At 41.3% G+C, this 25,489-nt stretch overlaps 1 protein-coding gene across 1 annotated transcript in view; it reads left to right on the top strand.

Annotated features, from left to right (window-relative positions):
* The first annotated feature begins 14,145 nt into the window (after nt 1–14,145).
* The window catches only part of fastkd1 (FAST kinase domains 1), a 57,535-nt gene continuing 46,191 nt past the window's right edge, over nt 14,146–25,489 (top strand). The window contains exons 1-3 of the mRNA XM_039757577.1: nt 14,146–14,190; nt 21,865–22,354; nt 23,470–23,538. Of these exons, the coding sequence (XP_039613511.1) occupies nt 22,020–22,354; nt 23,470–23,538 (404 nt within the window). The 5' untranslated portion in view covers nt 14,146–14,190; nt 21,865–22,019. The remainder of the gene's footprint in view (nt 14,191–21,864; nt 22,355–23,469; nt 23,539–25,489) is intronic.

Below are 25,489 nucleotides of genomic sequence, written 5' to 3'. Positions count from 1 at the left end.
AGTGACCTCACTTCTGACCAGGCTCATTATGGATCCACCTCTTCCTTTCCTCCACCTATAAAAGTCAACTTTCTCACCTTACCTGTCAGTTCCGTCTTGGACACTGACCCAGAAACTGATCTGGTGTTACTTTGACTTAGAAGTGCTTGTGTCACAATATAAGGGGAGGATCCCCAAATCTTTTTCCTTGTTTGTTTTCTTGCCTTGTAATATACAGGGTGGTCCAGATCTAACTATGCAGATCCAAATCGTCTAGATGACTTTGATTTATGCGGGGATGATTCCAATTCAGCGTGAAGACAATTCTTCATGTCATCATTCACACTTCTCAATGGTCCGGGATTTTTTGGGTGATTTTTTATGTAATAAAATTAATAAGTTATAGCATAATTAAAATTGCATAATTAGATCTGGACCACCCTATATATATTCAAACCCAGTTTATTTTAACAGATATACCTTAAACAGGTGTCTTCTGCAATCAAAAATCCCAATCAGAATCACAATTACTTCTTCTTTCTTTTCCCTACTACTCCTCCCCAGGTGAGCATTGTGCTTCCCTCTCCTGACTCCAATTCCCTTGAGTGGCTCCTTTTATGCTGGACCCAGGAGTACTTACAGTCCTGAAGCATTACACCCAGGTAGCACTTCTGGGTCAGGTGGATCCTTCTTAAACTGGAGAAGTCCTCTCCCAGAAGCTCCCCCTGGTGGTATTCAAGCACCAGAATAGGCTGCCCATCAGGATCACAGCTTCCATCTTTCTCTGTGGATGAACAAATGGGAACTTCCCTGAGGGATGCTGCCATACAATACATGGTCATGAGAGGCAGTCTCCCTCTGTCTTTCCATTATTATGGCCTCCTGGCAAGGAAAAGTGCCAGAAAGCAAAACAGCCAGGATGCCTAACCATCCATGTCCTTCCATTATAAAGGCTTCCTGGCCAGTTAAGAAATCATTTATCATTGCCAGGATGGTAACAAACATATGTACCTTACAATAACAGTGCTACCCTGGCCAGAATTTGCTCTTGCCTCATGCCTGCTGATGCTTGAATAGGTTCAAATTATGGCCTAAAGGTGTAATTTAAAACTTTCATACTGTGGATTGATGGATAATCTGAATGAGCAAAGTATGATATTTGCTAAAACCAATACTTGCTTATTTATTTATATTGAATGGTTAAAACTTTTCTGTTTCAGTTTTCTGTGTTGCTTGGAAATTTGGTTTCTTTAAATCATAAAACCTAAATATAAATACAGAATTTCTGGTCATTTCAGGCTTCTAAAATGCCCCATTGTTAGTAGATAGATAAGTGCAAGATTGTGCCTTGTGATGGACTGGAGTGGAATCTATGCAGATGCTGGTGGCTTTCCTGAGGCAGCATGTGCAATAAATGTATTGTCACCCTATTCAGGGTTGTATTCTTACCCTCTGCCCAGTGCAGGAGATATGGGCAACAGATCACTGAAATCCTGAGCTTCACAAGAGAGTTTGAATATGCATACATGCGTGAACATATATATTTCAGTTTGTTTTTGTTATCTTTTTTCCAATGGTGTTTTAGTATTATGCTTTATGTTTTAGTTGTACTGTACATCCTTTTGTAATGTCTTATGCCTGAAATAAACAAATCCTTCTGGGATATTCAGTGTAAATGCACTATATAAGATTAAATTGAATTAAACTGAATTTTATGTAGGTTGTGATAAGGATGACTCTGAGACATCATAAAGGTTTGAGGCAGCCACCCATATATTGTGTCCTGGCTGCAAATGCTTTTGAAAATAATAAACAGATTTTAACAGAGTGGAGTCCACAATTGAACTGACTTGGCCAGTGGAGGAAGTGATGTAATCAGGGCCGGAACCATAAGTGACATCATCTGGACCAGAAGTGACATCATAGGTGGTACCGGAAACAGAATTGACATCATCAATAGTGCCGGAACCAGGGGGGGTTTCCCGAGAATGGTCTGTAAGGGATTGAGAGAGACAATTAGTGCACCTCGCTGCCCCCTGTTCAGGCATGGAATTTTAATTATTCAGGCCCTTTAGTTGTCTCCTATTCACACATGTGTGACAAGGTATAATTTCAACTTTTGATAATATAAATATAGCTAGATACTGTAGGTAGATAGATACACATAGATAGATTCCATTTACTATATACTGTATATGTGTAGCTATCCATCCTTTCATTGTCAAACCTGATTAATCCAAGTCCAAGTTATAAGGGCAGAAGCCTATTCCAGCAGAAACTAAAACTGATGGAGCACTAGTCCTTAAGCAAGTAATCACACTCAGTTATTCAAGGTTACTTTCAAGTTGTCAGTTAACATAACACTTGCGTAGCTGGAGAATAATCTATGCAGACAATGGGAGAAACAGTGACCTGGGGTATATGCAGTGTAGAATGTGTGTATGTATATATGTGTGTAGAATTCATACTAAAACATGGGGTACGGACTAAAACAGAAATGTGTGTATGCACAAAACATTCAGATGCATCAAACTGTTCATAAGCAAAGTTCCACGCACTTTCGCTTTATAAATTCCAATCAACGTGAATTTTAACGCACATGCACACGCCTACAGCCCAACCGTGACTACTCCCTGAATTTTGCATATTCAAATATGTAAATTAATATAAATAGCCTCTTCTGTTTAGTGTTTTGTTAAAAGACAATGGTAAAAGCACATATAAAAATGAAAAATTTCACCGAATGTGAAGTGGAGGTCCTATTCAGTGAAGTGGAGGCAAGAAAAAATGCACTAATTTGTGGCTCATGCAATGGTATAAACAACAAAAGGAAATGGATGGAGTGGCACTCAAAAGTTCAAGTTCAGAAAATTGCACACTGCCTGAAACAAAAAAGTGGTCAGATGTCAAAGTTGATTTGAAAAGACGAGTGTGTGATTGTCAAAGCGTATAAGGATTAGAGAGAAGACAAAAAAAATCACAGGGACACAGTGAAGAAAAAAAAGGTCTATGTCGAGATTAAAATCGAAACGTCAACTTAATCTCGAAACTTCCACTTTAATCTTGTAGTTTATTTTGTCATAATAGTAGAACGTCATAAACCCCATCTTAAAATCATTCTTCAATTTACTAGTTTGTCAAACCCCATCATAACATAATTAGCACATCATATTCTATGTGTTCCCAGACTTAATTACTACCTGCTTCTTAAATGGGCTTTCTCTTACACCAGCAAAAGTGCGCAGGCAGTGATTGCAACACAGAATTCATTACATTCAAGATATTACAACTCTCTGAACATTTCAGAATACTAAGATGTATACTTGATATAATTTTCAAGATGAAATGAATTGAAGCATGAAATGGATATGTGGGGGCACAGTGGTGCAGTGATAGCAATGAGCTGGCGCCCCATCCATGTTCCTGGCTCTCACAAGATGCTTGCTGGGATGAATATGACCATGGATGAAATCATTTATTATAGCAGTACTGTGCCTGTCAAACGTACCAACCCCCAATTCCTGTCCTTCCGTTTTTTTTCTCCACATAACCAATCGCTAAACAATAAGTGTCTGTAATAAATGTAAAACCAGGTGTCAGCTTAGAATGCAGATTCTTCAAAACTTTTAAGGAACTTTGAAAAATCTTCATTATATTTGTTTAATTATTCAACTCATCCATTCATCCAGGGTTGCGCCAGTCCTAGGAACAATCAAGAGCAAGGCAGGAACAATCCCTGGACAGGGCACCAGCTCATCACTGGGTGAATACGAGCAAACACATACACTTGTTGCATCAATTTAAACATCACGAAATCCCCTGACCTGCATGCCTTTGGAAGGAAACCGAAGCATGCAGAGGAAACCCACCAGGAAAACATACAAACTCCAGGGAGGGTTATAACTGGGATGTGACCCCCTTACTGTGAGGAATCGTGCCCCCACATGTTTAATTACTAACACTATTTGATATTTAAATGAAGTTAACAATTTATCAATAAAATGTCATATAAAGTACATACTTTAATGCATTTCATCATAAAAATGATATCAAGTATACATCCTAGTATTCCAACATTGCACAGCTTAGAGAGGATAGCTCTTGGAAATCTAAATCGACTTAGAAACCAGTCATCATCATCTGTATATGCTCTTTCTTCTATTGAAAAGTAATTTTCCTATAAAATGATAAAAAAATAAAATAATATGATAAAAAAATAATGAAAAACATACAGTATGAAAGCATTAATACAATATACATGTACATATAGTGCAGATAGTGCAAATTGTTCATAAAGTAGCTCAGGTTGTGCAATATTACAGTTGTGCAAGCTGACAGTAAGAGGATGTTGGGAGCATGAGCTGATAGCGTGTTGCTGCACTGACCACACGACAAACCACCTGGAATTAGGACCCGAGTGCAGCGGCTGACACCTCAGCACCACACTGGAACAGTGCGAGTTTTTTTTATGGTGGCTGGAGTGCCAATCCTGCAGTGAAAATGTACGTAGCTTTACACAAAGTTTAGTTTTTATATATCTCAAAGTGAGCGTGGATATGGGTGTATACAACATTTTTGTTTGTACATGAGGCCCCAGGACTTTGCAGTTGTGAAGCATCTATCAATTGATCATAAAGTACTTTGTACTTCTCCTATCTATTCAATTCAATTCAGTTTGTTCTTGCATAGCACTCTTCACTGAATGCAAACTCATAGTGCTGTGAAAAGCAGGTAGATGCAATTACAATCTTTACAAATGAGAAATTACAAAGCACATGCATATAAAGACACAGTTTTACTTAAACATACGGTAACACACAGCAGTTCCAAACTGATTAATATCAACAGGACCGAACAATATCTGTCCATTAATACTGTTGTTGATCTATGGCCAGTTGACCATAGAAGACAAACTCCAGTCAGCAGCAGTCCTGGAGAAAATAAACCTCTGGGGAGTCGGTCAATGGTCAGTTATAACAGACAAAGTTAACAAACAAGTTAGACCAAGTCACAGTACTGGAGTCCTCACCAAACTAGCCATCCACCACCTCCTGGACGTTCTACGGTAAAGTCAGGGCTGGGCCATTTAATATGATGAGAAATTCTTTCCATCAGTTCATTCCAAGGCTCTCAGTACCACATATGTCTTGCCACAGGAAGGAAAACAGCTTGGAAATAGAGTAGTGGCACCAAGCACCACAGCAAGATGCCAAGAAGAGAAAAAGAATAGAGGAGGATTAGCAGTGGTTCATTATTACTTTAAGACAGACTAAAGTAGTGAGTCTTCAACCTACATGTAAAGCCTGTCTTATATAAACAGCATTGTTGTACAGGTTTTGGAGCCTGTAGCTAAATGCTTGTCATCACAGCATTATTTTGTTAGCTCTTGGAATATTTAGTAGGTTGGCTTCTTGAGATTTTAATACATGCTGTGGTTTGTAGGTAAAGATAAGTGCAGATTTGAAAGCAGGGTCTTGACCATTCAAGCCTGTGATGGACGGCCGGCATTTCAGTCTGGGCAGGACATCCCTCAACTGATAGAAAGAGGAAGAATAGCCTTTTCAGGGCACTACATCCCCCTTGATGCTAGATGGCATCTCCCCTGATTCCCTCAGGGCAGCATGGGACATGGAGTCCATTTCTTCAGCACTGTTGGGTGTTGTGGGTGCCGCCAGGGGGGAGCTCACCAAGAACCTGGGGAAAATTACTGTTATGCCAACCCGGAAGTACTTCAGAGTCACGAGGACGGAAGCCTGTAGTACGTCCAGGATACTTAAGGAAGGACGCTGCGGCGTTTGACCCGGAGAAGGAGTACTTCCGGGTCATGGACTATAAAAGGACTGTGGGAAACCCAACAGGTCGAGCCAGAGTTGGGAGGGAGTGTGATGGAGCTGCTGGGAGTGGAGGATTTGTGTTATTGTGATTATTGATTATTATCATTATTATTGATAGAAGAATTGTGGAATGTGCGGTGCTTTGGGGCACTTTATTTAAAATAATTATTAAAATTATTCTTAGTGCTTTTACAAGTGTGTCTTGGACGTCTGTCTGGTGGGTTTCACGGGGCAACAGCACCTCTAGCATCCACAAGCCTTAATATGTAAGGAGGAGAATTATTAAATCATCCCTAAAGCTAACTGGAAGCCAGTGTAACAACATAAGAGCAGGAGTCAACAGGTCAACTTTTTTTAGTTTCATAATAACTCTTGTTACAGCATTTTAACTTGGCTGAAAGCTGAATATACAGTAGAACAGCTTGAACAGCTAGGAAAATAATTCATTGCAGTAGAAAATCCTACTAGAAACAAACACATGGATTAATTTCTCAGCATCCTCCATATTTTAGAAACTACCTTTTAATTTATTTTTTTTTAGTTTTTTCTTATTTTAAAGTTTTGTAATTTGTACTTTACAGTAATAGACATATTGATATCAACGATAATGCCTAACTTGTGTGCTTAGTCAAGAAAACTAATGTTTTGTCCAACTGTGTTATCTGTCTGTCTATCTATCTTTTAAACAGATGAAACATTTGCCTGAAGAATATTTTGGTACAGAGTGATGTTCATGGTTGTATTACCTTTATGTGTCTTATTATTTGCCTTTCCTATTTTCAATCATGGGAAAAAGAAAGTACACTCTCCTTCAATTGTGTGATTTTAATAATTAGGGATGGAAAATGAATTGCATTGTTATCACTAACTTCTATAAATGCAATGTTGGAAACAATAAGTACACTCTATAATTTAGTAAAACTATCTTTAGCAGCAATGTAGTATGTAGTAAATGTTTTCTGTAGAAGTTTGTAAGACTCTTGCAGTATTTTGGAGAATTTTTTTCCCAATGTCCTTTATAACGGGTGGCATGGTGGCACAGCGGTAGCGCTGCTGCCTCGCAGTTAGGAGACCTCAGTTCGCTTCCCTGCATGGAGTTTGCATGTTCTCCTCATGTCTGGATGGGTTTCCTCTGGGTGCTCCAGTTTCCACCTACAGTCCAAAGACATGCAGGTTAGGTGCATTGGCGATCCTAAATTGTCCATAGTGTGTGCTTGGTGTGTGTGTGTGCCCTGTGGTGGACTGGCATCCTGCCCAGGGTTTGTTTCCTGCCTTGTGCCCTGTGATGGCTGGGATTGGCTCCAGCAGTGACCCTGTGGTTAGGATATAGCAGGTTGGATAATGGATGGATGGATGTTCTTTATAACAATGCTTTATAACATTGATGTTTCAGGGCATCTTTAGGATATAGCAGGTTGGATAATGGATGGATGGATGTTCTTTATAACAATGCTTTATAACATTGATGTTTCAGGGCATCTGTTTTTGAACATCTTTCTTAAGATCTCACCACAGCATCTCAGTAAGACTGAATTCTGAGCTTTGACTTGGCCATTGCAACACCTTGATTTTTTTTTTTTAGCCATTTAGATACTGATTTGCTAGTGTGCTTAGGCTCGTTGTCCTGTTGCATGATCCAAAACCATCCCCATTTAAGCAGTTGGACAAATGGCCTCACATCTGCCTCAAGAATATTTTGGTATAAAGTGGTGTTCATCATTGTATTGATGACTGTTTCCCACCTCCTGTGGCTGCAAAACAAGCTTAAACATTATCCCTCCACCACCGTGCTTGACAGTTGGTTTAAGGTGTTTTTGGCAATATGTTATGTTTGGTTTTCGCCAGACATGGCACCGTGAATGCTGATGAAATATCTCCACCTTCATCTCCTCTGTCTTAATGATATTGTTTCGAAACATTTGTGGTTCTTTCAGATTCAAATGGGTAAACATAAAATGTGCTGCCTTATTTTGTTAAAAGCCGTGCTGCCATATTCATTTTGAAGAGAATGGGCTTTTGCCTTGCCGATCTTTCATAAAAGCCATACTTGTTCAGTCTTTTTCTAATTGTAATGTTAGGAATGTGAACAGGGGTGCAGCACACAAGTGTGGGCCCTATATATAAACAGTCTCCGTGGGTCACTTCTTCTCGAAAACAAACTTTTCCTTCCAGGCTTTGAGCCCCCCCACCCCCTTCCCCAATGGACCCTGTGTAATCATTACCCTTTTTCCCCCAATACAATGCTCATGAATGTGAACATATGAGCATGCTCACCAAGGTCCGTAGGTCATCTGATGTTTGTCATTTCTTTGAACATTAAACAGTCTGGCTTTGAGCTTAAGTTGTTGGGGTATGCACTCCTGGGGAGACTGAGAACTGTCCTGAAAGCTCTCCATTTGGGAACTTTGCAAAGTAGAATGGTGCATTTCAAATTTTATAACCCTTCCTAGATTAATGAGCAGCAACAATTTTTCTCTGAGGTCATTGCGGATGTCCTTTCTGCTTGGCCTGATGCAAACACAACTCGGTGTGCAACAGAACACCAAAATTGCTAGGGTTGCCAGACGTTCCTTATTACGGGACATGTCTCATATTTGATCATTTTGTCCCCTGTCCTGTACTGACCTTTCAGGGACACCCAAATGTCCCGTATTAATTAATTTTCAAATTTCATAATAAAAATATATTGTAGCATCTTCCCAGACGTAATGATGATCCGAGACGGTCACTTGGTTAGTCCCTTCTTTATTAATCAAAAAAAAAACGGTTGCTGTTGGCCGCAACCACGGCAAACAGGCAGAACTCAAAAAAAAACAACCTCACATGAGAGAGCGACATGACCGAACCTCCCTCCTGTCTCCACCCTCTCCTTTTACAACCCAGCGGCCCCCCCCCCATCCCTCCGGAACCTCCTTTACCTTCCACTCTATTACAGTCCATGAGAAATAACAGGGGCAACAGAATAAATAACTGAGAGGGATGCAAATCACAGAACACAAACTGCAAAACAGAACTATACAATAAAGAACAGAATGCTACACTGCTCCCTCCCCACTAAGACCCTCGTCCCGAGGGTCCCACAAAAAGTCCCTGAGGTGCCCGGGGGGTCTTCTCAGTCTCCGAGGCCTGCGGAGTGTGAACGCAGGTGGCTGTGCCTGTGGTCCCGCAGCAGGAGGGTGCAGCGCAGGGGGGGAAGTCAAAGGGTCAGCAGATGGAATAGCAGCTGGGAAGGGGGTGGTGGCCACCCGGTCCCTTTGAGAGGGCATGGGCCGCCTAGGGCTCTGTTGAGGCTGACCAGTGCCCCTGTAGGGTGCCAACCTGTCCCTGTGGAGGGCCACCCACCTTCCCCTAGGAGGGAGCTGGACTCTATAAACCACCTCTCCCAGTCTTTCAAGCACTCTACAAGGGCCCACCCAGTGGAAGTCCAACTTAGGACACCGACCCTTCTTTTTTTTTGGGCTATAGACCCAGACCAGATCCCGGCCTGGAAGTCATGACCTTTAGCCCGCATGTCATAACACCTCTTCTGTCTTATGCCCGCTTTTGTAGCTGGTCACGGGCAAAGGCATGAGCTGAATCCATTCTGTGCTGGAGCTTGCTGGCATATTCCGGCCCTGGCGGAACAGCGGGCACGTCAGGGGGTCTCCCAAAGGTCATCTCCGGTGGTGTGCGCAGTTCTCTTCCCAACATGAGCAGGGCTGGTGTGCATAGGGTGGAGTCCTGTACCGCAGACCTGTAGGCCAATAAGACGAGGAGGAGGTAAGTGTCCCAGTCCCGCTGGTGCTCTGCCGTGAGGATGGCTAACTGTTTCACCAGGGTTCGATTGAAGCGTTCAACCAAGCCGTCACTCTGGGGTGCAATGGTGTGGTCCGGGTCTTCCGCATGCCCAGGCGTCGCGCACATGGCTGAAAACACAGCCGACTCAAAGTTCCTTCCCTGGTCACTGTGGATGGTCTCTGCGGCTCCAAACCTTGCAAACATGCCCTCCACCAGGGCATCAGCCACGGTCTCTGCCTCCTGGTCTGGAATGGCATACGCCTCTGGCCACTTGGTAAAGTAGTCCATTGCAACAAGGATATAACGGTTCCCCTTATCTGTACAGGGGAACGGGCCCACTATGTCCACCGCGACTCTCTCCATTGGGGCTCCCACTGCCATCTGCTGAGGCTCAGCACGGGACTGATGAGGGGGACCCTTGTGCGCTGTGCAGAGGTCGCAGCGACTGCAGAAGTCTTCCTCGTCCCTCCTGACCTGACCCCAGTAAAACCCTTGCCTGATGCGACGGAGAGTCTTTGCCACCCCAAAGTGACCAGTCCCTGTGGCACCATGGCATGCCTGGAGGATATAGTCCCTCAGGGCCGGGAACCACCACCTGCCACCTCTCCTCTCCAGTGGCCGGCTCCTTCCAGGCCCTCTGCAGTACCCGTTCTCTACCCTAAGGGCATCAAATTTCTCAAATAGTCCTTTGGAGGCAGGAGAACACCCTGCCACCTCCTCCCACTGTGGTTTGCGGCCTGCCTCCACCCAGCGTAGCACCGGCTGTAGATCAGCGTCTAGCCCTTGTTGAGCTCTCCACTCTGTTTGGTCCAACATTTGAGTCAACCTGCAAACCGGTCCACCCCCTCACATGTAGCATCTTGCTCCTCCTCTCCCTTGATCTCAGCCTCCTGGCCTCTCTCTTCTCACAGTACTTGCAGCCCGCATGCACACAAGGGCGTCGGGACATGGCGTCAGCATTAGTGTGCCAGGTTCCCGCCCTGTGCTTCACTGTGAAGGAATATGATGCCAGCTCCTCAAGCCAGTGGGCTATCTGGCCCTCTGGTTCTTTAAAGGACATCAGCCACTGTAGGGCAGAGTGGTCGGAACGGACGGTGAAAGGGAGGCCGCACAGGTAGTACCTGAAATGTCCTATGGCCTTAACAACTGCAAGGAGCTCCCTGCGGTCACGCAATAGCGCCACTCAGCTTTGTTGAAAGTCCTGCTAAAATAGGCCACTACTTTTCCCCTTCCTCCCCTACTTGGCTCAGCACCCCCATCCCAACACCACTGGCATCCGTGTCAGGATGAACGGCCGACTGGGGTCGGGGGTGAGGATCGGAGCGTTGTCAGTGCCATCTTCAAGGAGCTGAAGGCCTGCTCGCACTCTGGTGTCCACACAAAGTCACAGCCCTTTCCCTGCAGGCGGAACAGGGGTGCAGCTATACAGGAGAACCCCCGGACGAACCGCCTGTAATAGGAGGCCAGCCCAAAAAGCTCTTCAAGTCCTGATGCTGGTAGGCGTCGACCAGTCCCTCACCGACGGACCTTGTCCTCCAAAGTGCTGATTCCCTCACCCCGATCCTGTGTCCCAAAATTCCAGTTCCTTCCTCATGAAGCAGCACTTTTCTGGGTGCAGCTTCAGTCCTGCTGCTGCTATCCTCTGTAGGACTCTCCTCAGCGAACCCAGTGCCGCCTCGAAGGAGCCCCCATGCACAAGAATATCGTCCAAATAAACCAAGCATTCTTGGCGGGGGATGGCATCCAGGACCCTTTCCATTAGCCGCTCAAATGTGGCTGGGGCGTTACAAAGGCCAAAGCTGAGGACCTTGAACTGCCACAACCCCCGCCCGGTGCAGAAAGCGGTCTTCGGACGGGCCTCTGGGCTGAGTGGGACCTGCCAATAACCGCTGCGTAGGTCTAATGAGGAGAACCACGATGACCCCGACACCAGATCCAAGGACTCATCTATGCGGGTAGCGGTACAGTCTTTTTAGTCACACTGTTCAGAGGCCTGTAGTCTACGCAGAACCTCATTTTCTGACTCTTCTTTTTGTGGACCATCACAACCCCCGAAGCCCACGGGCTATTGGACAGCTCAATGATCCCTGCGTTAAGCATTTCCTCAATCGCCCTGTCAGCGGCCTCCTGATGTGCCAGGGGGAGGTGGCGGGGGCGTGTCTTGATCGGCTGCGCGTCCCCTGTGTCGATCTCATGGTGGACCAGGTGTGTCAGGCCGGTCTCTTCTGAGAGTGAGAAGATGTCCTTGAATTCCCACAACACCTGCCACAGCTGCTCTTGTTGCTCGGGTTGCAGGCCATCACAGCTGCGCCTCCAGATCTCTTTCACCGCCGTCAACCTGTCAGCCTCCCCCGACACTGGCTGTTGGACCAAGGACTGTGGCTGTACATCTCCCCTGGTGTGGATGACAGGGTGCACGGGGACAGGCGGGTCCACCTGCAGGGGTATGTCCTCCATCTGATGGGTCCCCGCTGCTTTCGATGCCGCTGGAGGTGAGCTTTGGGACTGCGCAGGTCGGACCATCTGCACCATGGGACCCCCCGGGAACTGTAGTGTGTTTTTCCCCAAGTCCAGTACACACCGAGCTGCCCTTAGAAAGTCTAGGCCTAATATGCACTCATCCTGTACAGCTGCAACCCACACCTTAAAGTCCACTACTAGGCCACCTACCCGGATGTTCACCAGCCCCCGCCCCAGCATGGGAGTTAAATCCCCCGTCACAGTTCGAAGCTTGACGGATGTGGCTTCCAACTGCGTCCCTGCTGGAACCATGTCGGGTCTGAGGAGCGTGGCAGTGGAGCCCGTATCTATTAGAGCTACACAGAGCCCCCCTTCAGGGTGATAGGGACATGGCAGAAGTCCCCAACATGAGTCCAGCCGACGACCCTGATCCATTCCGCGCCGTTGTCTGCTTCTGGGGAAAGCTGAGCCATACTTTCCCGGCTTTGCAAGTGGGCTCTATCCCACTTCTGACACCAGTGTAGCGTCTTCCCAGACGTAATGACGATCCGAGACGGTCACTTGGTTAGTCCCTTCTTTATTAATCAAAAAAAAAACGGTTGCTGTTTGCGCAACCACGCCGAACAGGCAGAACTCAAAAAAAACAAACCTCACATGAGAGAGCGACATGACCGAACCTCCCTCCTGTCTCCACCCTCTCCTTTTACAACCCAGCGCTCCCCCCCGCCTCGGCTCCACCCCCCCATCCTTCCGGAACCTCCTTTACCTTCCACTCTATTACAGTCCATGAGAAATAACAGGGACAACAGAATAAATAACTGAGAGGGATGCAAATCACAGAACACAAACTGCAAAACAGAACTCTACAATAAAGAACAGAACGCTACCATATTTTTACTACCTTCTTATGGTACTATAAAGTTGTAACTTTATAAGTAATTATACTTTCTTTTCTCAGATTCTCTTGATGAAAATAACCCAAATGTAACGAGGAAACTTGTGTTTGCAACTTGTTCAGTCGCTATGGTTGGCTGAGGACAACGACACTCTTACCGTTTTGCTCTCCATCCGCGCTGCCATGCAGTTCTGGATCAGCATTGCAACATACAGTGTCGTCAAAGTGTGTCGTTACTACTTGCACACGGCCCATTTTTTTCTAACTGTTTGCATTAAATAATAATATTTCTATGTTGTCTGTATTAAATAAATATTTTCAAAGGATTTCACTTTTACAGAATTTTTATTTAGCTTGTATTAAATGATTTTCAAATGATTTTACTTTTGTTTTCCTCATTACCGATTAAAATCATTGCTTTATGTTTTTAACTTATGTCTCTACATAATACATTGGTCTGGGTGTGTAGAGGATTTTAAGAGTGTCCCATATTTCTAATTTTCTAATCTGGCAACCCTAAAACTTCCAAAAGTTTTATTTTTCGTTGGGGTAGTCACTCTTTCTGGTAATTAACTTATCTTGTGCATTTGATTAATAACTCCTGGCTGCTAAATACTCATAACTACTGAGTTTGGAAGGGTGAACTTATTTTTTCCCTACATGGATTCTGAATGTTTGCTGATTTTTGTAATAGCATAATAAAACAATTAAATATTTTGTTTTATTTGTCACCTGAGTTTAGATTTCTTTTTATAGAGGTTAGCGATGATGAGAATTGTGTCTATTTAACTCTGTCTATATTACAGCGCTTTTCAAATCTATCTTATATTTAACTTTCATATCTATTATTTCATTTTTCATGTACAGTATAATGTAAAATAATGTGTTTTATGTAGCATATTTTATTTTACCTTTACAGATTATTTAGCAAGGGTGACATTGGAAGCAAGTCCGTGACGGTGCCATGAGACCTGTCACCTTAGGGATTATGTTGCAAATCCACCACCACTACTCCACACTCCAGCTATAATACTTAAGTTTAGGGTTGCTTTGCAAAGTACAAGTCACTTCATAATCTTCTTTTTTTTATCAAAGTGTAACTGTGTTAAGTTCAGATAACAGAATATGTCTTAAAGGCAATTTCATTCTACACCATAACTCCCTGAAAATATTTTAAACAAATATTGACGCTCCCTTACTCGAGTGTCATGGCTTACTAACTTCCGGGAAACCGAAGGCAAGTAGGTAAGAATCCAGAAGTTGGAGTCGCTTTTCATAATTACGTGCTCCTTTATCTCTTGGAATGTTTTCTGCCACAGTGACCATGCTTTCTGTAGGAGATTCACGCGTTTGTCCTAACATCGTCGCCGTTGTAGGTAGCCGCGTTAATGTCCACGTGGGTAATGCATATCCTCCCGGCTGGTGCTGAAAGTCAGCGTGGTGGCAGTGAAGTCGGAACAGTAACGGGCTTAGCTAAATCCACGGCTGCTGTAGGAGATCGTTTTAAAAGAGCATCGTGTAACCGCGACCTTGACATGAAGGCTTCCACGAGTCCTCTGATAACTGCGATTAGAATTCGTGGGGTCAAATTATACATTGGATTCCTTATAGGGCCTGCATGTTTGAGTGGATTTTGTGATTTTCATTGGAATGTTGCATTCTCCTGCCGTGCCGTTTGTTTTTGGTTTTGCGAGGATGTCAGAATTTGGCCGGGTTAGTTAATTCAGAAGACAAACACCAGTCACTGCGACATTTAAAAGGTATTAAATGGGTTTGATTATGGATAGATGAACGAATGATTTTCTTCACAATATCTCTATCTAATAGTGCATTTCATCTATCAACAGTTAGGTCCATAAATATTTGGACAGAGACCACTATTTTCTAATTTTGGTTCTGCACATTACCACAATGAATTTTAAATGAAACAACTCAGATGCAGTTGAAGTGCAGACTTTCAGCTTTAATTCAGTGGGGTGAACAAAAAGATTGCATCAAAATGTGGGGCAACTAAAGCATTTTTTTATCTATCTGTCATGTAGTGCATTTCATCTATCTATCTATGATATAGATCATATTTTGCCTTATCCGTCTATCTGTTTATCTTCCTCTCATACAGTGGTATGAAAAACTATTTGCCCCCTTCCTGATTTCTTATTCTTTTGCATGTTTGTCAAACAAAATGTTTCTGATCATCAAACACATTTAACCATTAGTCAAATATAACACAAGTAAACACAAAATGCAGTTTTTAAATGATAGTTTTTATTATTTATGGAGAAAAAAAATCCAAACCTACATGGCCCTGTGTGAAAAAGTAATTGCCCCCTGAAATTAATAACTGGTTGGGCCACCCTTAGCAGCAATAACTGCAATCAAGCGTTTGCGATAACTTGCAATGAGTCTTTTACAGCGCTCTGGAGGAATTTTGGCCCACTCATCTTTGCAGAATTGTTGTAATTCAGCTTTATTTGAGGGTTTTCTAGCATGAACCGCCTTTTTAAGGTCATGCCATAGCATCTCAATTGGATTCAGGTCAGGACTTTGACCAGGCCACTCCAAAGTCTTCATTTTGTTTTTCTTCAGCCATTCAGAGGTGGATTTGCTGGTGTGTTTTGGGTCATTGTCCTGTTGCAGCACCCAAGATCGCTTCAGCTTGAGTTGACGAACGGATGGCCGGACATTCTCCTTCAGGATTTTTTGGTAGACAGTAGAATTCATGGTTCCATCTATTACAGCAAGCCTTCCAGGTCCTGAAGCAGCAAAACAACCCCAGACCATCACACTACCACCACCATATTTTACTGTTGGTATGATGTTCTTTTTCTGAAATGCTGTGTTCCTTTTACGCCAGACGTAACGGGACATTTGCCTTCCAAAAAGTTCAACTTTTGTCTCATCAGTCCACAAGGTATTTTCCCAAAAGTCTTGGCAATCATTGAGATGTTTCTTAGCAAAATTGAGACAAACCCTAATGTTCTTTTTGCTTAACAGTGGTTTGTGTCTTGGAAATCTGCCATGCAGGCCGTTTTTGCCCAGTCTCTTTCTTATGGTGGAGTCGTGAATACTGACCTTAATTGAGGCAAGTGAGGCCTGCAGTTCTTTAGACGTTGTCCTGGGGTCTTTTGTGACCTCCTGGATGAGTCGTCTCTGCGCTCTTGGGGTAATTTTGGTCGGCCGGCTACTCCTGGGAAGGTTCACCACTGTTCCATGTTTTTGCCATTTGTGGATAATGGCTCTCACTGTGGTTCGCTGGAGTCCCAAAGCTTTAGAAATGGCTTTATAACCTTTACCAGACTGATAGATGTCAATTACGTCTGTTCTTATTTGTTCCTGAATTTCTTTGGATCTTGGCATGATGTCTAGCTTTTGAGGTGCTTTTGGTCTACTTCTCTGTCAGGCAGCTCCTATTTAAGTGATTTCTTGATTGAAACAGGTGTGGCAGTAATCAGGCCTGGGGGTGGCTACGGAAATTGAACTCAGGTGTGATACACCACAGTTAGGTTATTTTTAACAAGGGGGCAATTACTTTTTCACACAGGGCCATGTAGGTTTGGATTTTTTTTCTCCCTAAATAATAAAAACCATCATTTAAAAACTGCATTTTGTGTTTACTTGTGTTATATTTGACTAATGGTTAAATGTGTTTGATGATCAGAAACATTTTGTGTGACAAACATGCAAAAGAATAAGAAATCAGGAAGGGGGCAAATAGTTTTTCACACCACTGTAGATCATGTAGTGCCCTATCTTTCTAATGATCAATCGATCATAGGGATGCCTCCTCACTAATACATTAAACACATTGCTTAATTTTCATCTTTTACTTATCACTGTAATCCTGAAATTGTTCAGTTATTAAGATTACTGCTAATTTATCTTTCTCAATCTATTTTTCCCTCTTATTTAGTTCATGATTGTAGGACAAAACATATCCTGGCTATGTTGTAGGCAAAGCAGGAGCAAGTTCTACTCCACAACTCATTTATAAACAATTTTAACTTATCATTTCTAAATAATACCTTACAAAACAAGCACTCTAAAATAGATCATCCTGATGAGGTTTGTGCAGAGTAGCACAAATGTCCTTGAAAGACCAAGAACAATAGGTTGCAATTAATATAATAGATTCATATATGCACACTTTACTAATGGTAACTTGTCAGTTCTGTGTTACAGATCTTTCATTTATTTTGTAGTCAATTTTATGATGTCTTAGAGTGAAAATGCATCACTATGACTACTTTGGTGAAATTAGCAACAAAGCAAAAGAACATTTTTTTTTCATTTTCCAAGGGCATTCTTTGAAAGCATACATTTCCATAGCCGTGTTCAGGTTATTCAGCTTTTTCACTGTTTTTTACATGTAACATTCTCTGATCCAGTGGTTCTCAAGTCAAGTCCTGGATGGTTCCCTGTGGTTACAGGTCTTCATTTCATTCAGATTATTTTATTGGAATCCTTTGTTAAATAATACAAGCTGTTACCTTCCAGTTTTTTTTTTCCAATTCAGTTAGTTTGGGCTATTTATTTATTGAATAACACATGAATTTAGATGCATGAGTTCTTTTTTTTTCGGTTTAGCATTCTTTTTTGTTTCTTTTATTGTGTTATTTATTTGTGCCATTATTTGGTAAGAAACACACAAGTGGGTAAATATACTGTAGTTGCTGTTTGGTAGTCAGCTACTGTATGCTTAATTCATTGTCAGAACTGGAATATAATTACCAGAGCAAAATTCACAGAAAAAAAGACTTAAAAAGAAAGTGACAGCGTTAAGAATTTAAAGATGGGTCAAAATAGATATTTCTTAATCTATACTAATAAAAGGCAAAGCCCTCACTGACTGACTCACTTACTCACTCATTACTAATTCTCCAACTTCCTGTGTAGGTAGACGGCTGAAGTCTGGCAGGCTCATTCCTTACAGGTTACTTACAAAAGTTAAGCAGATTTCATTTCGAAATTCTACGCGTAACGGTCATAATTGAATCCTACTTACGTACATATATATGTCCATAGCCTGCAGCTCGGTCGCTGTGTGAGGCGGCGTTGCGTCCACCGTCACCACGCCTCCCACGTAGTTGGCTGCCTGCCTATATTGCGTCCCCCGTCACCACGCCTCCCACATAATTGACTGCCTGCCCATATAAGGCCGTCTGTCGCTCCGGTCTCTTCATTCACTTCTTTGCTTCACCACGGTATTCACGTCTTCCTGCTGATAACTGCAGCCTTTTTATTTAATCCACGGCTTCACCGCTGTTTTATTGTTTGTTTATTACGATGTGAAGTTATCGATGAAGGCGGTTGTATGCTTACAACGCTTGACAGATGCCGAATGTCACTTCAACACAAGTCCTGCAAACACTAACGTAATTGAAACAAACCATGAAACTCAAACTGAGTATGACAGCAGCAATCCAAGCTGTGAGAAAACAGTAAAAAGGAGGCACGTCAGATGTCGTGGTACATTTTCTGATGCAGCTAGACGGAAACAACTTTGTGATGCTCACTCCAAATACTCGCAGAAAAATCCACAAGTTAATAGACACGCTGTCGCTAAATACTTGCAGGCAAATCCATAAGTTAATAGAGACGCTGTCGTTAAATACTCGCAGGCAATTCCACAACTTAATACCGGGAATGCCTGTTAAACATCTTAGATTCACGAGTACCGATTTGGGTAGTGATCACTTCTATGAATGAAACCTGTTATCTTTACAACAGTTGACAAACACGGAATGTAGCTTGAACACAACACATCCTCCAAATACGAACCTGATTGAGAGAAATAATGATAATCAAATCTTTGATGACAGCAACACTCATAACAGTCACAAAACAATTACATTGACAATCATGTTACGTTATTTTTAAAATGTTTCCTTTTCTTTTTCCTAACTTATTTAACACACTACTTCTCTGCTGCGAAGCGCGGGTATTTTGCTAATTTCTTATAAATGTAAGGCTAACACTACTGGATTTTGCTGAATGCAAAATAAGAGAAAACATTAATTAGAGCCTGAGAAGCACTGCTCTAATCCACTTGAAATAAAGTGCAAAAATACCCATATGACATAAATTATTCCTTTGATGTGTGTGGTGCTGATGCAAGATGGAAAGTAATAATTGTGAATCCGGTAGTTATGACAGCACAGCAGGCAGGACTGTTTATTGGATATGTATGCTTGTTATTGAGTATGGAGCCTGTGAAAGTTGCTTACAGTGTTCCTCTTAATTCCTTGTTCATTATTTGTCCATATTGTTTATGGATTTATTCAATAGGATTCAGCATAAAATAATTTCTGTAGGCCATGTGTATTCAGAAGTATCATTAAAACAAATTACTGTATTACTTTGAAAATTGTTTACCTGATTGACTTCATTCAGTGACATTAAGCAAGTTTTTCAGAAGTATGTAAACTTTTCTTTTTGTATGTAAAGCTGTACTGTATATTAATGTTTTTCAACAATGCATGCAACATTAAATTTAATGGACTCCACTCAGCTTGTAAGTTTAAAATGTTAATGCCACATATTTGATTTGATTTGATATACTTTAATCCCCGAGAGTGCATTGTCTTTTCGCATGACCTTAGGGCAGGGGTCCTCAATCACGGTCTTGGAGGGCTGCAGTGGCTACAGGTTTTTGCTCCAACCCAATTGCTTAATAAGAAGTACTTATTGCACAAGTAACACTTCTGCTTCACTTTAGTTGTCTCACTCGTTAAGATTTTGAACCCTTATTGCTTATTTTAGTCTTAAACAGCTGTATTCTTGGTTTTTAATTGCTCCTATTTAGCAATAACATGCAAATGACAAAAGAGACCAGCATTTCTCCATTTAGCTTATTACCATTTACACCTGTGAGTATTTATCATGCACTATTGGGTTTAATTAAATACGTACTTAGAAGGAAAGTGAAGAGAAAAAAGTGAAGGACTAAGAATTACTCATCCATGTTAGCCTTCTGATCATTTGGATGATAAACTTAGAAAGGGGAAGAAAATCTAGGATATGAGAATGACCTGACATAGCAGAGTTAAAGCACTAACAAGCCATGAAATAAAATTATTGGCAAGAATTGCTTTCTAATTAAGCAACCGGGTGAGAACAAAAACCTGCAGCCACTGCGGCCCTCCAGGACTGTGACTGAGGACCCCTGCCTTAGGGGTCAGAGTGTAGGGTCATTCATTGTATAGTGCCCCAGAGCAATTTTGAGGTTATGGGCCTTATCAGATGTGTGTATTGTAATACCCAAACTTTGACAATTTATGCAGGCTGTAATACTTGTTTACTCAGGGAGTTTTTTTTTTTATATTTGTACTAAGGGGCTTTGCCCCCTGCTCGCTTCGCTCGCCAACCCCTGTGTTTGGTTAATCGGATATACAATTAAATTTTTTTTTTTCTTTGGAATTGTTTCAATTTCATTATTTGCATTTTTACTTTAAAGTTTCATTAAAAACAATATTTTTTGGAGACACATTGTGACAACGCAACGTATAACTGTCTGTGTGTGACTATTGTTTCTGCTTCTCTAATAAATAATCCAACTTTTTCTAATGTTTGTCCCTGTGATTTATTGATTGTCATAGCAAAAGCTATTCTCACGGTAAACTGTAGACATTTTAATACAAATGGCATATTATGATCTCCTTTGGTGTGTAATGTTATTCCCGGAATATATACATTACCTTTCTTTTTGCCTGTTAAAATTTGCATCGCTTCTCCGTGATCATAAATATACACCTGACCGAATTGTGTATTCTTTGAAACTCAGCTTGTCGTTGCTTTTACTGTTCCGGGACCACAGATTCTCATAGCGATTCTCTTATATGATATCTTTTGTAAGTAGGACGTGTGTTGCAAGAATCTCATGTTCCACGTCCCTGCGAGACGACCCTGGGACAATCTCTTGGCAATCTCATGTTTACGGTCCCAGCGAGATGCTCCGTGGCATGTCTCATTTGTCTCGCGGGTCTTTTAAATGTCTTCCGGGAACTTCAGAGAAGATCACGTATAGTCGCCTTGCTTTTGCTTTCCAGGGATTTTTTTTTATAATAGAGAGATTTCTGTCCTCAAGTTATTTTTGGATTACTATATGGATAATTTATAATAAGGCTGAATGAAATTAATTAACAGCAAAAACTGGTTACTAATTAAGAAAAGGGTCAGAATGAAAACTTGTTGCCGCTCTGGCCCTCTAGGATCAGAGCCGATTAATGAAGTGTCACAGTGTGCCTTGAAGGTTTTACAACATAAATTACTGTTTTAAATCAAGTTTTGTTTAATAGCCAGAATTTTATGGAATTATGTTACAAAATTATATACGGGTGGCATATGGAGGTTTCATTAGTAATATCCATCCATCCATTATCCAACCCTGTATATTCAAACTACAGGGTCACGGGGGTCTGCTGGAGCCAATCCCAGCCAACACAGGGTGCAAAGCAGGGAACAAATCCCGGGCAGGGCGCCAGCCCACCGCAGGACACACACCCAGGACAATTTAGGATTGCCAATGCACCTAACCTGCATGTCTTTGGACTGTGGGAGGAAACTGGAGCACCCGGAGGAAAACCCCTCAGGCACGGGGAGAACATGCAAACTTCACGCAGGGAGGACCCGGGAAGCGAACCCCAGGTCTCCTTACTGTGAGGCAGAAGCGCTACCACTGCGCCACCATGCCACCCTTCATTAGTAATATTTAAAATGTTAACCTTAGACTAACCTTAAAGCACTTCATACGATTTCTCAAAATATTGATAAGCAATTTAACTAGTCTAGAAAGGCAATTTAATTTTGCCTACACTTGTGTCTCAGGGTAAGCCAGTTTTTGTGAAATCTGAAATTTGGGTAACTATTCTAAAATAGATTTTAAAAATAGCTGTGAATAATCTGATCTCTTCCTTGTTTTAGGTTACTGTTGAACCTCTCCAAATGCACCAATAGCAAATGATGGAGTTTGAATTAACAATTAGTGCTGCTGTACATTTGAATTCATTACAAAGTTTCCAACAAAATGAGGACTACATGTTCCATATTTAGACGACACCTTCAGCTTTGAACTGGCAATGCTGCGTCTCAGAAGTTTGTGCTGTTTGTCACAGAGACTCCTTCAGGTGCGGGCTGTCAGCAGTGATCAGGTGTTACATCAGCTGACCATATGTTCCAGTGAAGAGCAGGTTTTGGATATTGTTGGCAAGAACAGAGCCAAACTTTCTGTGAAACATGTCAGCTATGCCATCGGCCTGCTGTGGAAGTTACAAACAGAAAAGCCAGAATTTATGAGGTCATCAGAGCTGATCCGAAGACACTCCCAGTTCCTCACTTTGTGTATATTGGCAGAAAATAAAATTGAGCAGATGGACGACGACATTCTAGTGGATACTCTCTATAATTCACTCAGGTAACAATGTAAAAACTCCCTATTCAAGAACAAATGCATGAAACTAGCTGTAGAACCTGCACTCCATTTATTTAGATAATCATTCATTTATGAAGCTGACAGATTTGTTGATCAATCTTAGTACACAAGTGTATGGCTAAAAGTATTACTATGTTTCTCTGACTAGAGTATCCTGGTCACACAATGAGTAATGGCAAGGACTGAACAGGAGACATTGCAATTTTTAATCTAACACCAAGGGGTCTCACTGTATACCTTGCATTTCAGCCAGCTTTAATGTTAAGCTTTATTACACAAGGCTACTTTTGAATTCCTAGGGACAACCTTTTTAAGCAAGCATTAAATAATACACTTGTATTTAGACTTTAATACTTTATTGTTATGTCCCACATCATTGATGTGAACTACATTTGAAAACAGTTCTCTCATTGTTCAGAAAGAAAACAGTTGGTTCTTTTTAATACACCTTCTGTCTGTTTCATTAAGTGCTTGGCAGCAGTTTTCATTGACTGCTTTCCCCACAGCAGCAGATTTTGGGATCCCTGATAGATTAATGATAGATAGATTAATGTAATGCACTGGCTTTAATATGAGGGTTTTCATTGAATGTGTGCCTTTCAAGTCCATTAGATGGTTATTTATTTTTTTATGGGCAATCGTTGGCTTTGCTTAATGAGGATGTCGGATTTACTTTTAAAATATTCAGACCTTTTTGGAATTGTATTTATCCAGTTAATTTGTTTTAACAGTTTTATTTTGAATTAAAGAATAATGTATATTTAAGAGACTTAAACTTGGTCTTCTGTGCAATGGTTCTCTAGCTTTGTAGATGAAAGTCACTTAGGTAAGTGCATTTTGCATTTTACTTGCATGCTTAGCTATGAAGATTTACATCAGCTGTAAAACAAATATTTTGCCTGCCATTTTAAATATAGGATAGAATGAATCAAGAATGTTTTTTTTTTAATCAGAGAGCAGATACTTATACTGTATCTAGATATGTTTAAAAGCAAATAACAAATTGAGCATCTGTTTAAGATTCCCTATTTTTTATACTTTTTTAATAAGTATTGTGGTAAAAATATATCATGGCTGAACATTTCTTTTATATCCAGGTTAAATGTGGAACCTTGTGATTCCTTAATCCAGCATTTGGTAATGGAAGCATACTCAAGACTAGAAAAGTGAGTATATTTAAAGTTAATTTTTAAAATTTAATTTTAGTTAAATAAAATTAAGGATTGATTTTATGCCAAAAATACCCATGTATCCATCCATTTTATTTATACTGCTTATTGGATCAGGGTTGTGGGAATAGCAATGATGCCCAGACATTTATTTTCCCTTCCTCCTCCTCTTCCTCCAGGGGGACATACCAAGGCATTCCCAGGCTAGCTGGATGATATAATTTCTCTAGCGTGTCCAGGGTCTGCCCTGAAGTCTTCTCTTGGCTGGACACTTCAACTGGCTGACACCATGAATCAACACTTTATAACACTGGAGGGGTTTGTGTACACAGTAATTATAGGACTAATGGTGTTTGGAACAATTTCCCATGGTAGGGTCACCCAAGTCAAATATGTCTTAGTTGAGGGATCAGACTAAGTTCAGTTCACATGACAGTGACATAGGAACGGCTCAAAAACAGAAAGGTGAATGTTTTAGAATGGCCAAGTCAAAGCCCTAAGCTAAACCCTATTGAGAATCTGTGGCACTAATTGAAAAATCCTGTCCAGAGGTGACATCCTACCAATTTAGAGGATCTCCATCAATTCTTCCAAGAAAAGGCCATAACAGCACTAGAAAAGGTCCAGAGAAGAGCGATTAGGCTGATTCCAGGGCCACAGGGGTTAAATTATGAGGCAAGATTAAAAGAGCTGAGCCTTTACAGTTTAAACAAAAGAAGATTAAGAGGTGATATGATTGAAGTGTTTAAAATTATGAAGGGAATTAGTCCAGTGGATCGAGACTTGTATTTTAAAATGAGTTCATCAAGAACACGGGGACAGAGTTGGAGACTTGTTAAGGGTAAATTTAGCAAAAAAATTAGGATGTTTTTCTTTACACAAAGAACGATAGACACGTGGAATAAGTGCCCAAGTACTGTGCTAGGCAGTAGGACGTTAGGGATTTTCAAAACTCAACTTCATGTTTTTTGGAAGAAATAAGTGGATAGGACTGGCAAGCTTTGTTAGGCAGAATGGCTTGTTCTCGTCTAGAGTGTTCTAATGTTCTAAGAATGGAGAAGAATCGCTCCTGAACAATGTGCTAAGCTAGGATATAATTACCCTACAAGAATTAAGGCTGCTATTGCAGCAAAAGGGTTCTCAACAAAGTATTCATGTGTAGGGCTTAAATACTTGCAAACACAAACTTTTGAGTTTTTCTTCTTCAGTTAAATGTCTACAGAAAATGGTTTATTTTGACTTTGGAAATGTAAGAGTCTGCAGTGGGTTGGCACCCTTCCTGGGATTGGTTCCTGCCTTGTGCCCTGTGTTGGCTAAGATTGGCTCCAGCAGACCCCTGTGACCCTGTGTTTGGCTTCAGTGGGTTGGAAAATGGATGGATGGATGGATGAAGTGTAAGAGTTCACATTAAAAATACTGAATGGGTTAATGTGTGTACAAATCTTTTGTCATGCAGATAGTTATGGTAACTTTAAAGGGGATTTAATACTTTTGCACACAACTGTAAATCACATATGGTAAAATAATTTCTTTGCAACTACTGGATGAAAATATCAATGCTGTAGACTGACAGATGATTCCTGTTAGGTGCTTGTAAAGGTGCATTGTTCCCTGCTTTCTGCCATTAATGACAGGGAATCAACATGATACTATCCCTAGTTAAAATACTGTTTAAATCATATTTTTGAATCAAAATAATGCTAAATACTAAACCAATACTGTTGTGCTTTATAAATACTTAATTTATATTTAAACACATGGAGTTTGAACAGGTTTATTGAATGTCCTTTTGCTGGAAAGAACATTTTAATTACACCTTAAGCATCTTTAGTAAAACAACAGTTCCAGGTGTTTTCTTTTCATGTTTACTTATTTTTACTTGCAGTTTAATTTTGTAAGTGGTGAAATGTTAAAAAGCATTGATACTATACTGTAGACCTCAACACAG

This window comes from Polypterus senegalus, chromosome 6, assembly GCF_016835505.1.
Source record: "Polypterus senegalus isolate Bchr_013 chromosome 6, ASM1683550v1, whole genome shotgun sequence".
NCBI lineage: Eukaryota > Metazoa > Chordata > Cladistia > Polypteriformes > Polypteridae > Polypterus > Polypterus senegalus.
This window is presented reverse-complemented; position numbering and strand designations above follow the sequence as displayed.